Genomic DNA, 14,175 nt, shown 5'->3' on the forward strand with positions numbered 1-14,175 from the left:
TTAACGCCATATTTCCACCCAAACAAGATACAGATCATTCTGTGGATGTTCTCCCAACACCAAAAGCTGAAGCCCATATTATCACCATCTTCTGCTTACCCCTCCTCCACAGTTACCACTCTTGATATGCCAGGAAACACTGGGGAGTATCCAAGATAGGACTGAAATGTTAAGAAAGCACTTTACATGCCCAGATTTATCTGCAAGAACTGCTAGGTTGCCCGTGTGATATCAACGTGATATCAACGTGCTTCACATCTGGATTCCCAACAGGCTTTAGAACTGTATATGATATTCCAGATGTCCTGTGTATGAATACTTACCCTGGAAATGCCTTGCCTTGGTGCGTGCAAGGACCTCGGGTTTCATTTTTTGTGAATACATAAATACAACCAACTGCTTCTTCCTCTTGCACTTGCATTGAAGAGCTCCCACCTTATTCTGAATTTCTTAAACCTATATCCATAATATCATCTTATACCAACACGTGCACCATTTTGAGATATCCAATCGTGTGATTTAGTCATTTCTACATGATAACTCCATCCTTCTCTGCATGGACTGAGCCAGTTCTCTGCTGTCTTCAGATATTTGGACTTTTATGGTTTAGATCTTTATTTGCAGGAAATGTGTGTTAGTTAACTTCAAAGTGGTAGCTGAAAGGTGAATTTTCGCTTTCATTTAGATTTCTCATTCAATTCAATCCATTACAGCTATGAGAAGGAAGTACAAAGTAGTGTCATCTCTTGTGAGTCCCAAGGAATTTGATGCCTGCTCTCAGCACCACAGACCTGCCATTTCTCAAAGCATTTGTTCTCTAGTCTGCATCCAGGAGGTTTCATTCCATAATTGCACAAGTCTCCACATTTTTCTCTCTAGTAATATATGAGATCTGTATCTGTATTCCTAGGCAAGTTTATAGCTCATCTCTGTTTAAAACACTTTTACCAAGCATCAACAGGAACAGATTTACTCTTATTCATGGTTTCTTGCTCATTCCTAAGATCTTAACTAATGTTAGTCTGCAGTGTTGTACGGACAAAGCTATCTGGAGCTTTCCCAAGAAGCCACCCCCCCTTCTGTTCCACCAGGTTTCTCTTTACCCTAAAATTTCCAGGGTCAGATACAATACTAGCACCACTAGCTCTTGCCTAGTTCTTTATTCAGAGACTGCATTAAGGAGTAAGTGTTTCAGCTGTTCCTCTCTGACCCTAGTTTCCCAGCTGGATAAGCATCTATGCTGTCACCCTCTATATGTCTCCATGTGTCACCCAAGAGCTTGGAGTGTAACGGTGCTGCCTGTGGTCAGGTTTGTCAAAGTTGTGGAGTTTAATGTCCAGCTGCTGCAGGGCAGAGGAACAGACCTGGAGCTCAGTGAAGATGCTGGATCTGAGCACCATCCCTCCTCCTGCCCCTCTGAGGTGCTCTCAAACCCTGGCTGTGTTGTCAGCTCTTTCCTCGTGCAGCCAATATTGATTGCCCCGTTTCTGCTTAGTGACCCTGGAAATTTCCCATGATGAAAGAACAGAAAAATATGGAACAATTACCTGTCCAGTGCCTTCCCTTCAAACAGTAAGAAACTGGTCATGGGCTCATCTGACCCTAACTGAGGTGAAGTGCTGGTAGGAGGGAGAATCCTTCAGCCAGGAGCATCTTCACTGCCAATTCCCCCCTAAGGGAATTCTTTTCTTTTCCAAACCTTGTGGCCCAGCCTCTGGCTTGGAGGGCAGTGGGGGTCTGGGGCTGACTGACTCTGCTTCTGAAGCCAGACAGAAGCACTATCCCTGCTCTACACCCAGGGCTTGGGAAGCCAGGAAAAGCTTTCCAGGGAAAGCTTTTCCAGAGAGTCCCTCTTTTCCATCTACTGTTCCTGCACCTTCCTTTCACACATGTTGTGCTGCTAAATACCGAGGTAACAGTTGTAATTATTTATAGTTACTGTAACATGCCCAGCATTTTACAGGAGAAATACACTGGGTGCTTTCTTTCCAAGATCTCAGTTAAACTTCAGAGGCCACCAGTGCCCCTGGTCTGGGGGATGGTGCATCTCCACTTGGCTGATGTGGCTTGACATCTGGAAGCCACATTCTGATGGCTTTTCTTCTTTCTTTCTTGCTTTCTTCATGAAAGGTGCCAGGTTATCTTTGTGAAAGAGTAAAACCTGCTTCCTGGCCCCCCACACAGAACAGATAGAGCAATTTTTTCCCTTACCACCCTGTGCCAAATTCCCTTAACCCTGCCCTGGAGAAGAGAAAGAACAATCAGGCTGTCTGTGCCCATTCAGGAGACAGCTTTTCTGCTAAGCTTGTGCAAAGATGGTGTTTGGTGCCAGCTGTAGTGATAGATTTGTGATTCTTTGTTGTTGCGGTTTCTTATGTAATGCTGGAACTGGCACTTGACAAAATCCATAGCTCCTGTTCTGGCTCAGTCTCACATGATGCAAGAATAAGGTAGTACAGGAGGGTTGGTATCCTTGTGAGTTTCTGATCCTGAGACAGGGCAGCCCAGAGAAATTATTCAGCCTAGGTCTCTGTTTGAAGGGTGGCATTGCCCTGAATGACCTCCAGCTGCCTGTCTGGAAGATATGGCTCAAGGAGAGTATGAGAAGAGGGACTGATTCATTTGAGGAATGACATTTTGTTTCAGATCAGCTCTGCAAGCTCAGCTCCAGCCAGGACACTCCCAAAGGATTTCTGCTGTGTTGGATTCACATCTCCCATCACCTGGGTGATACACAGAGGCTGGAGAGAGATCAGACCTGTAGACTGCAAGTTAGAAATGTGCAAATGTCCCTGAAAAAGTGATCCATAATGGTTGTCCTAGTAGATACTATTAGAAACTGATATATATATTGATATATATATTAGAAATTGATAATTAATAGATACTATTAGAAATAGATATATTTAATCACCCCCAGCCAGGGTAGAATCTGAACTTAGAAGTCAAACTTGGAATTTGAACTCAGAATTTGACCTAGAAGTAGTAGCAGAGTTTTCAGCTGCAGGGAAATAAATAAAGAAATAAATGAAAGTCAAACAGGACTTTTCCTGCTGGGCAAAATAATTTATTGCAGGTGAACCAGTCTCAGATATGTGTTAAATTAGGCTGTGCATTATCTCATTGATAGTAATTTCTCTCTGCTGTTTGCCTTCTTGTGTGTATCTTTATTTTGGGCTCTAAATAAGATAAGCCCCAGAAACCTCCCAAGAATAACAAATGCATTTTCTTTGCTTGATTGAGGGAAGGCATATTGGACAGACGTGTGTTATGCAACAATTTAAAAATAACTATCTTGTAAAACTTGGAGTGAACCTCAAATACTGCAGAGGGAGCAGAAATGTGTTACCTGCCTTTTTATCAGCAGTGTCAGCCAATACAACTTTTTTCAGTAAATTTTACTGAATTATTGGCCTGATCATTTCCTGGGCATTTTCTTTTAATATAGTTTCTTAGGAAAAAAAAAAAATCCAAGCCTGTTAAATTTGGAACTATACTCTACCAGGCAAGGATTTGAAAACAACTCTACAATAGGACTGAAACACCTGTGCAGTCCATAGGTACAGTGACAGCCAATGCAGAAGCCTGTTAGGTGTATCCTTGCTTGGCAAGTGATGCACTGAGCATGCTGTGGGCCCAGCAAACCCATTATGTGGTTGCTTCATTCAGGATTCATCTTAGACTTTCTGGCCAGGATCTTTATAGCTGGGTGGCATCTCCCTGCTGGTGGCCCAGTGCCAGCATTTTCCTGGAGCTTTTTGTGATAGGAGGGGCAAGGTAGAAATAAAGCTCATTCTTCTCTGTAAAAGGCAGAGAGGATACTTGGACTGGACATCCCAAATTATCAGCCACTACTAAAAATATTGGTGCTTAGAGCTCAGTGCAGCAAACCAGATCATTTATTCACAGTGGTACAGGTTTCTGTTTGTTTTTTTAATGTAAGACCAGTTGCAGATGTAATGACAATAGAGGAAATTAGCTCATGATGGGATTTTAGAAAGAAGCTAGTGGAAATATGTTCAGTAATGTTCAGTTATTAAACCATTAAAGGTCCCACTGGAGACCAGCTAGTAGGATTTCTCATAATCTGAAGTGGCTTAAGGCAAAACACAGATCCCCTAAGGAGGGAAATGACAAAATGTTCCTTTGGAACATCACCTCATCTCCTCACCCAGGTCTCTGCTCTGCCTGACAGCACATACGTCTCTCTCACTCATACACACGTGTACACACAGGATCCCCCCCAAATAGCAACACCCCAAGAGTGCCACGGTTCCCTCCATCCCTTTAGTCTCCAAAGTGGAGTTTTGGAGGGGTGGGATGGTAGAGGTGAAACCAGAGAAAACTGCAGACATCTGTGTTCACTTGGGGCCCTATTGAAAATGCACATAATAACTTTCACTGGCTTCAGGAGCCTTTGGATCAGGCACCGTGACGGTCTGCTCCCTGGGCTCTGTTTACCATTTTGGTGAGATTTCATGGAAACAGGAGGGTATTAAATTCTGAAAATTGGGTCTTGGCTCATGCCTGTTGAAAGGAAATCCTAGAGATCGGGTCTGGGTTCAGAGAAGCTGAAGAATATTGTTTTGCCAAGCTGATGACCCTAAATTGGAAGTAACCGTGGGGAGAGCTGAACCTGACAAAAGGGGTTGGAACCTAAATGCTCCCAGCTTCAACAAGTTGAGGGGTGGTTGTTGGGGTCCCAGACCCTCTGCATGGGTTTCTCCTGCAGTGTGAGCTGAAGCAGCACTGGAGCCCATGCAGATCCTGCTGCTGGCAGTCCTATATGGAGAGGCCACAGCACAATCTTTGTGAGTAATCAGGCAGTGCTCATCAAAGTGCAGCAGGCAAAGGTTTCCAGTGATGATGATGATGCCCTATAAAGCATTTTACCTGTCCTAACCTGCCTACCCGTTGTGTTGCTGTTTCCTCCCTGCCATGTTGGTACATCAGGGCACTGTCCTCAGGTGGTGATACTAGCACGGTTCCTTTGAAATCCATAGGGAAGTTCTGGCTCCCTCCAGGTGGCAAAAGGGCTTCCTGCCCCAGATTTTTCATTCCTCAAAGTGTAACAGCCTTCTCTGCTGTGACAGCCACCTCAGTTTCATGTTGAGAAGCTCCTGTCTCAGCTTAGGGTCTGATGGCCACAGTGAAGAAGCAAACACAATAGATTTTTTTCCCTCCTTTCCTGCTCTAATAGGAACCAGGTGCTCTGTCACTTAACCTGTGTGCTGCTGTGAAATTGCCCAGCTAGTGCAAACACCCATGTGAGGCCCTGAGCCTCAAGGCTTTGCTTTGTTCCAAGATTTGTAACCCAGTCTCATTTAGATCCTCCATTTATATCATCCACTTTAAAAAATATGTAATTGTTGTAGAAAACTGTTTTCTGATATTTTTTTTTTACGTTTGAGAAAAAAAAATATCAAGAAATATCTTTAAGTCCTTTGTTGCAAACTTTGTTTTATATTAAATGTGCTACTGTGTTTTAAATTGGTACCAGGTCAAATAGCTGGATGATTATATCAAAGTCTTCTGGAGTTAATCAGTTGCACATATATCTGTATATTTGCTGCTTAAAATCTTATGGCTGTTGCACAAAGGACAGAAGAGAGTGGTCTGGGTAAAAAGCAAATGTCCCAAACCAAATGTGAATCAAATCCTAAACAGGACCTGGGTTTCAGAGCAGAGGTGGTGCAGCCAGGTGTGTAGTTGTGCACTGGGGCATCTTATGCAGGCATAGGTCTGGTCTGAGTAGCAAATGCACATGTTTGCAGCTCAGAGGAACAGAGCAACAGCTAAGTTGCTGTTGAACCTGGAGTATTTTGCTGAGGTCTCTAAACCTTCTTGAGGTATACATCAGCGTGGGCAAAAGCAGAAATGTAGACTGATGGCCTATTGGGTCTTGTGGTGATTATGAGCATTGGTGGTGACTGGTTCATAGAAGTATTTTATGGAGCAAAGGACATACATATTTTTTCATAATAGATTGGATCCCTCAACCTCTGACTTCAACCTCAAATGTGTGGGATCTCCATGGTGTTGTGTAAGTGGAGGTGGTTGGTTCGGGTAGAAATACTTTCCTGATACAATCAAAAGTTGAGCTTGGGGTTTGGCTGGATGCCACAGATTTGAATGGGGAAACTGGATTTCAGAGAGCAGAGACACCTCATGGTTCAAGATGAACCCTACCAAGCATTCAGCTGAGATCTATCTGTTCAGGTTAATGGCTGCTCTGACATTCTTCCTTAGAAACCCAGCTCTGGGTTAAGCTGGGTTTAGGAGCAGAAATTCACCATACAGTTCTCACTCTTCCCTCCAACCATTCATCTGCCCTGTTTTCATTTGCTGGTAAACAAACAACTCATTAAAAAGTCTGAGGGCTCAGAGCAAACTCACCGTCCCTACTGGAACCTATCTCATCATGGACAGAGAGGAAACCCTCTCCAAGACTATTTCCTTGGTATTTATGTCTTCTGAGTCAGCTCAGTGTCTGAGAGAGAGGCAAGAGTCTTGTTTTGAGGTCTTTGCACCTGCCATGTCATTGGGCTTATGCAAACAGCCAGAGATCAGACAGCAGCTGAAAAAACAGCCCAGCGTAAGAGCTCAGGATGTCTGACGTCCTTCTGTTGTTTACAGCATCCCACCCCATCTCTCTGCTGACTGCAGAGCCAGGCAGGAATTCTCTTCATTATCTTCTGCCGTGCTTCTCATGCCATTTTTATTAAAAGAAGGAAAGGCAAGGAGAGGGGAAGTGTGTGCAAGAGAGGAGGTAAAAGAAGAAAACAGTCATATCCCTTTAGTCTGTAGTAATGAAGGAAAGAGGAGAGGAGCAGGGAAAAAGATGAGAGTGGTTTTAACTCCTCTGATCTAGAAACACTGAGCTCCAGTTTGATGCCCAGGATTGGGAAGTTCTAAACATGTCTGAGCAGTGCAGTGCTTCTTTGCAGAGTTAGTGGATATTTAGGGTTTTTTCAGCACCTCTGTAAAGGATGCTGGATGTTTCAGTGGCAGTGAGTAGCATATGGGGACAGGCTCCCCAGCTCCAGGCTGTGGAGGACAGGGCAGGAGATGGTGTGGACTTTAAGTTGCATTAAGACCACCTTGATTCAAAGCATTGCAACAAGTGAAGGTGTGGGGTCACTGATATTTGTTGCCAGCAGATTTCCTGTTTTGCTCAGCTTGCTAGAGAAGAAGAGATGACAGTGGTAGAGGGAAACAGAATCCCTGCTGGCAGGCTGGGGCTCACTCTGGGTTGTCAAGAGCTGTTCAGGAAATATTGTCTTCGGGCTCAAGAGTTTGGTGGCTATTTAAGGTTAAAGACTGATGGGTCCTTCACGAGGACAACTGAGGTGTGGAATTTGCCTGTTTCATATGACACTGCCTGTGATGGCCATAATTTAATTTGGGATGCTTGTTTTCTTGTCCTTAAATAATAGGTACACTGTCTCCTTTCATTGTTTTCTGGCCATTTATGTTTTTATAGGGCAGAAGCTTAGGTATATTTTCAGTTTTGTTGGAATCAAGTCTTTGTTGAATCAAGTCTTCCTGCTAGTATTTGTAGCAGGAAAAACATATATGCCATTGTAGTGGGGAGAGATATGTGGGATGTTTGCTTTTCCCTGGTACTTTCTCTGCATCTTGAGTCTGTGTGTGGTGTCCTTAGATGCTGCAGACCAACAATGGGCACAGAGCAGATGTGGCTGGGGCAGTGTCAGCCCTTGCAGATGTCTTGGCACTTGAGACCGTGTGTGTTTCTTCTGTAAATTCAGTGAATCTCTAAACCCACCTTGGTCTGAGTGGAAAACAACTCCCCAGAGATGCACTTTCTCTCGTCAGCTTTACAGGAACACCCAAACTGGAAGCAGAGGTCCCTTTCCTGGGGAACACAGCAAGATTAACTTCACTGCCTGGCCTTCCCAGGAAAATGAAGAAAAGAAATTAGAGGGTTTTATATTTCTGACCATCACTTGCCACAGCAGACGGGAAAGTTGCCCTTGTGGTGTTTCACAGGGTGCATCCTATTTCCCCCTCTAAGCAGAGGCTTTGAGTCATTGCTTTTTAATAAGACAGCCTCCCCACAGGCGGAAGCTGTGGCGATCAATGAAGCTTACTCAGTTCTCGAAAAGGTCATTAAAAGACCATAGATATAAATTTAAAAGAGTGTTTGTTCACATCCTTAATGTTAAAGATGTTCCTCTCTCTCACTTCCTTAAGCAGCGTCGTACAAAGCCGGCGCGCGTCTGATGTGTCTGCCAGGAGAGCAGAAAGAGCACAGGACCACTCTGAGTGTGCCATCAGCTCCCAGGGAAGGGGGAGAGAAAATAAATAGTAAAAAAAAAATAATAAAAAAACCCCACACTTTTATCAGCACTTGGAGCAGAGCTTGAGCTTGACTTGCTGACATCTTCAGATATAGTCTGTATTGTTGACCTTGGTGCCCTATAACTATATAGGAGAGAACAAATTCCTTTTTTTTGTTATTTTTTTTACCCTTTCATTCCTTCATTCTTTTCTCCTTCTCTTTGGTACTGGATTATTGCCCAAAGCATCACACTCATCATCTCTTTAGCAGCTTATTTTTCCAAAATCTGGGTACTTTGAAGGAATGCTAAAACTCTTAGGAGCTGTCAATATGATGTATTTCACAGTTCAGAAGGACATAAGTATCTCAGGTTGAAGCTCTTGACTTGTGAAATGCCACATAGAGCTCAATCAGGATTTTGCCACTAGCTGTCCCAGGCCAGGGCAAGCTGAAAGTGTGGTGGCTTGAGTTTTGAATTTCTAAGGTGGCTTTTCTGCTGCTCCAGCCCAGGCACATCTCCAGCTCTGCTTGCTTGGTGCTGGAGGAGCCCTCTGGAGAGCACATACTCCCGTTTCTGATCTCCTCTGAGCATGACTGATCTCAGTGCACAACAAGCAGCATGCATTTATTTGTTTTGTAGTTGTTACAGTTGCCCAAAGTGTTCATTTGTTAACAGTCTTTTCTAAGAATTGAACCTTTTTTGTGGTTAGCAGATCCCAAGTGACAAAATCCACATTTCTGCAAGTAAACTTGTTAATCTTAAATATTTTATGAATGGTTTTGAGAAAGAACTTGAGAAATAACTTCTCTTTAGTAATGATAGCTTGCCTCTGCTTTGATTTTGTCAGTATACATCAGAAACTTCCTGTCTTAGTAAGTGGATTTATCTAGAAATGAAATCAAGAGGAAACCCTCAGTATTCTACATCAACGGTCACTTAAGTTACTTCCTGTAATTTTGTACTTTTTTCTTCTCAGAATAGGTGTTTTAAACAGGTCTCAACGATTGCAATTTGACATATTTCACACTGACTGAATAACCCCTCTTACCGCTATCTGCGGAGCTGGCTCCCCAGTCTGCAAGTGAACCAGGGTACTTGTGCTGATGTTCGTGGTGTGTGAACTCCAAATTTAGCTAGTAGGACCAACAGGCTACTGCTGCCAGGAATCAGGTGAAGGAGAAGTGAGAAAGTCTATTGTGCTGTGCTTTTGTCTGGTTGAATTTCCCTCCCCGTTTCAAGTGTGGTAACAAAGACTCAAACCCCAGCGCTGCCCGCAGGCAATTCGGTCAGTGACAGGTTTTTTTTTTGCAGGGGTAGTGTCCATGAGGAACAGCTTTTTAATTAAAATATAATGCGTGATATTGGAGCTAAAGTGATGCTTGTTAATTTAATGAATGTTGTAAGGAGACGCTTACTTCATGAACTTGAGGATTTCAGTAACTCCAGCCCGTTGATGTCTACTTCAATGTCTGTGTAGGAGATGGATCTCTTCGTAGGACACAGTTCATTAATAATGCTTTTTGACCAAGTTCCTGTGACAAAAAGACATGTATATTACTGTCACTAGTTGAGGCAGTATGAATGAGTAAGTGGGGGACTGGTGTGGGTTAGGAGAGAGCTGGGTTGCATTATGGGCTCTGCAATTAGCCTGATTGATGACTTTGAGGAAATCATTTTGTCTTTGCCACTCCATGGCTTTACAAATTGGCAATATGAGGAGAAGGGTAATGAGCTTCTTTGTGTAAGGTTTTGAGTTCTGGTAATGTAAGAAACATTGTAAAAGAGCTAAACTTATATATTTGGCTTATATTATTTTTATATTGCACATAAAATATTTACTCCTATTTTACAGATGCAGAGGTAATTCTGGCTTTGCATAAATATGGATGATATTATTTATATATATAAATATTTTCTAATATTGTGAGCCAGTGCTGTGGATCCTATATTTTGTGCTTTCTTGAAGGGGACAAAATCCTTGTTTTAACTCTCTTAATACTCATGTTAAAGGGACAGCTTGTTTATCTATCACTGTAGCATCCCCAGTCCAATTCTTAAATCAATAGGCAAATTCCATCTAGCTGTAGCTGGATTGAGCTCAGGGATGTGCAGAAAGTAATCAGTTTTTTCAGGGTATTTGAAGTTCTTTAAATGAACTATAACACAGGCTGGCAGGGAACATTGTCCTTGCAGTGATTTAGGGAGTGGATTTGGCAATGCTGGGTAAATGGTTGTACTTGATGCTCTTAGAAGCCTTTTCCAACAAAAATGATTCCATGATTCTATGATTCTAATGCTGTTCTCATGTCTGCCTGCACGTGGTGAGGACTGACACACTGCCATGGTGCCACTGCAATGCCATCTCTGCAGTGGATAGAGATGTAAGCAGCAACGCACCAAACATAGTGATCTTCATCAGCAAATACTTTAGCTGTCAAGAAGTGCACCTATTTCAGAGCTGTCCATTAATGAAGCATGGACTTAGGTAGTGCTGACCATGCTCACAAGACACCCAACTAAAAATTAAGTCCATCAGAACAAGGTAGGAATATTCTGAGGACCTGACTGAACTAAAAGTTTCTTTTTTTGGCAGTCAACCCCAATTCTGGGACCTCCTTCTCTGCCCTTTGCCTTTGTTTTACTGACCACTTAGTATTTCCTTTTGTCTCTCAGGGAACTGAGTGATAGGACCACCTACACATACCAGGTCATCGTTGTTTCTGGGACAGAGGAGAGTGAGCCTTCCCCCACCCTGGTGTATGTCTCTGGAAGTGGATATTGTGGAGATGGGATTATCCAAATGTAAGTCTGGAGCAAGCAAACAGATAAATCTGGGCACATCTTCTCAGACAGAATCTGAGACTAGAAAGGAATTGATGAGCTCTGATGTCTCCTTGTTTCGGCCAGCTCTCATCTGTAGATAATGGCTCACATGCTTGATGATTACCAGGATGATGACATTTAATTGGAACTTAGGCCCTGCTATCCTGGCACCAGTAGATACAGACAGAGATACAGATAATGGAGTCCAGACAGCAGGATCGATAGTAAAGTACACTGTATGCTGTTTATGCTGTTTGTTTTTATATCTGTATCCTTATACATGGATATTACATTTCCTATATGGAGCTGAAGTGAGTGGTGGAAAAATTCACACAGCCTTTAATGGTGTCCTTATCCAGGAAGTCTCATGTGCTTGGCAGATGGTGAACAGGGTAAAACCCCTGGGTGGAGTGGGCCAGGTTCCAGGTGCAACCCTTTGTTTGACCCATCATAGGAGCTGGGGTGTATTTGGAGGCGAAAGATTTGGCCTCTGAGGGAGAATACTGAGAATTTCATTTTCTGCATCTGCTGCTCCCTCTCTCTGGCGACCAATCCCCTGACCACTGAAAATATAAATCAACTGTTCAAAACCATGTCAGGGTTTAGTCTTTCACTGTGTTGGCCCTTAAGGCCACCTGCTTCAAAGCTTCCTGGCATTAGATAATTTAATTATTTAAATAATGGAAGTAACAACAAGCAAGTGCTTGATCCAGCCAGTATTATTTGTTTGAAATAATGTCGATCAGCAATCACATAGTACAGCTCTGTCAGATGATATACCTGGCAGAAAGTATGTGCAGGATGAGGCCCAACAGGCAGGGAAATCAAAGAGAACAACGAATGACATATAAAGCCAGAGTATTATTGGAGAGAGAGGTGGAGAAAGATTAATTTTGCTTTCCATAACTTTTCTCCTACTGTTATGTTTGCACATTCCTCAAACATCACTTGTGGCTTTGCAGCAAGCATTGAACAATAGCTGAGCTGCCTCAGGAGCAAGCAGGAACCAGACTGTGTCACAGCTTTGTTGGTTGTGGCTCCACTCTCAGCTGTGGCAGCCCCTTTCTCATCTGGCTCCCATTCTTCTTCCCACACTCCTGCAACCAAGTGGGCTGGCAAAAGGCAGGACCCCATCCCCTGCACCACCAGCTCCCTGTTGCCTGTTCTCCTCCAAGTGCTTTCACTTGGAATAGCCCAGCACCAGGCTTTACGCCTTATTATTCCCATGCTGGGGTCACAATTTGGCCCTTCCAGATTTAACACAAAGAGTTTCAGAGATGTCTGTTCTCTTTTTCCCCACCTGCTGAGTTGCAGCCACATCAGCTATGAAGGAAGTTGCTCATATCCTCATCAGAGAACAGCAAGTGGTATCCACATATGTAGAAGAGAAGTGGCAAGGAAGCTTGTGAAGCAGGAACAAGGAAAGTGAGGGCTAGAGGAGAAAGGCTGGGCACACAAAGCCACTATACTAAATTTCAAGGCTTTAGGGTTCTGCAGAGGGGTTGCACAACTTTGGGATTATGCCACTTAACCATCTGACTCTTTTTTGCATGTTTGTGCCCTGCCTACAGAGAGCTGGGGGAAGAATGTGATGATATGAACAAGATCAACGGTGATGGCTGCTCCCTGTTCTGCCTGCAGGAACTGTCCTTTAATTGCATTGGTAAGTCTGGCTCAGAGCCCTTCCATTCACCACGGGCAACTCTATGTGGACTGGAGGGAAAAAATGAACAGTATTTTCAGCATTTCCAGCTGAAGAGTTGTCATGGAAGACAGAAAAAAGGGTGGAATTTGTAGGTTTGAAAGGCAAACATATCTTCCCAGCTTCTGGTCATTTTGATGGGAAATTGGTTCTGCTGGCTTTGAAACAGCCTGGGACTTAAGGCTAAGTCAGCCATTGTGGGACTGATCCAAAGCCCATTGAAGTCAGTGGGTGGTTTTCCACTGGCTTCAATAGGCTTTAGATCTGGGTACGTGAGAAGGCATGAACTGATTTTTTCTGGTAAACAGGAGGAGGAGTGAAAGGGGAAGGGCCTGAGACCAGAAGAAAGTCCGGCTGAGGTCACACCTCCTTTGAATTGCAAATCAATATCTGAGGATCAAAGGTCTAACTAATCCCCTTTTTCAGAGGTGGAAACTACTTAATCAGATTTCATTTGCAAGCCTGGTTTGCTCTGATTAGCAAAACCTGTAAGCACAATGGCCAGAAGATGCTCGAGCTATCGGGGATAGCAGGGCTGCAGTTGCAAGCTTTACATATTTATTAAACTTCCCAGGAATGCTGGGCCAGAGGAGGGAACTGGAGGGAACTGGAGAACAATTTACGCTGCACCTTCTGTGGGATAGCCTGGAGTTGTGGGATTGCATTTCCCAAGCAAGGCTCAGTGAGGTCTGGAGAAGGATGAATCATGCAGAGCTTCAAAATCCAAAGCTGATGTGTATAAAGGGTTGGCTTTGTTAAGAGGTTCCATGAGATTCCTTACCTGTCTGTCCAAGCAAATACTGCGTACCCCACCTAGTGATCCCACACCTTCAGCTCAGGGCATCAGTCCAAGCAGATCATATAATGTTGTCAAGACTGAGATCTGCTCTTTTTGGAAACAGATGGTTGTCTCTTGTGCCCAGAGTAAGACATAATGGACCTCACAGGCACCATGTTTCCCCTGGGTGACAAGCTGGGGACTGCTTTTCTTGTAACAGCTACAGTTTTGCTTCAGCATTCCATGCTGTGGGGCTTGAGGCCTGATTTGGTGATGTAGTTATTTACATATGTAAATATGTAAATTGCTCTATTGAAATCTGAGAGTATTTATGGTTGAGGCTAATTGAGACTATTGGTGGTCTTGAAGTTATATTTGTGTTTCAAGTAACTTGCTCCATTAGAGCCTCAAGCACTGAAAGATTAGTCATAATATTTTGAAAGTGAGATAAACACTTATGCAAATGTTTTGGGTTCTCCAGGAGTCAGGCATAATGTGAGGCTGGTTCCAGCATGGCTTTGGGTTGGAGATGTATGGTTGCATCTGTATCACCCTCCTCAGCAGCAGGT

General features: G+C 43.5%; 1 protein-coding gene across 1 annotated transcript in view; it reads left to right on the forward strand.

The window, feature by feature from the left end:
- The window catches only part of PAPPA (pappalysin 1), a 174,176-nt gene that overhangs the window by 76,589 nt on the left and 83,412 nt on the right, over positions 1–14,175 (forward strand). The window contains 2 exon segments of the mRNA XM_008499328.2: positions 10,977–11,105; positions 12,698–12,789. Coding sequence (XP_008497550.2) covers positions 10,977–11,105; positions 12,698–12,789 — 221 coding nt within the window.

Source organism: Calypte anna, chromosome 17 (assembly GCF_003957555.1).
Source record: "Calypte anna isolate BGI_N300 chromosome 17, bCalAnn1_v1.p, whole genome shotgun sequence".
NCBI lineage: Eukaryota > Metazoa > Chordata > Aves > Apodiformes > Trochilidae > Calypte > Calypte anna.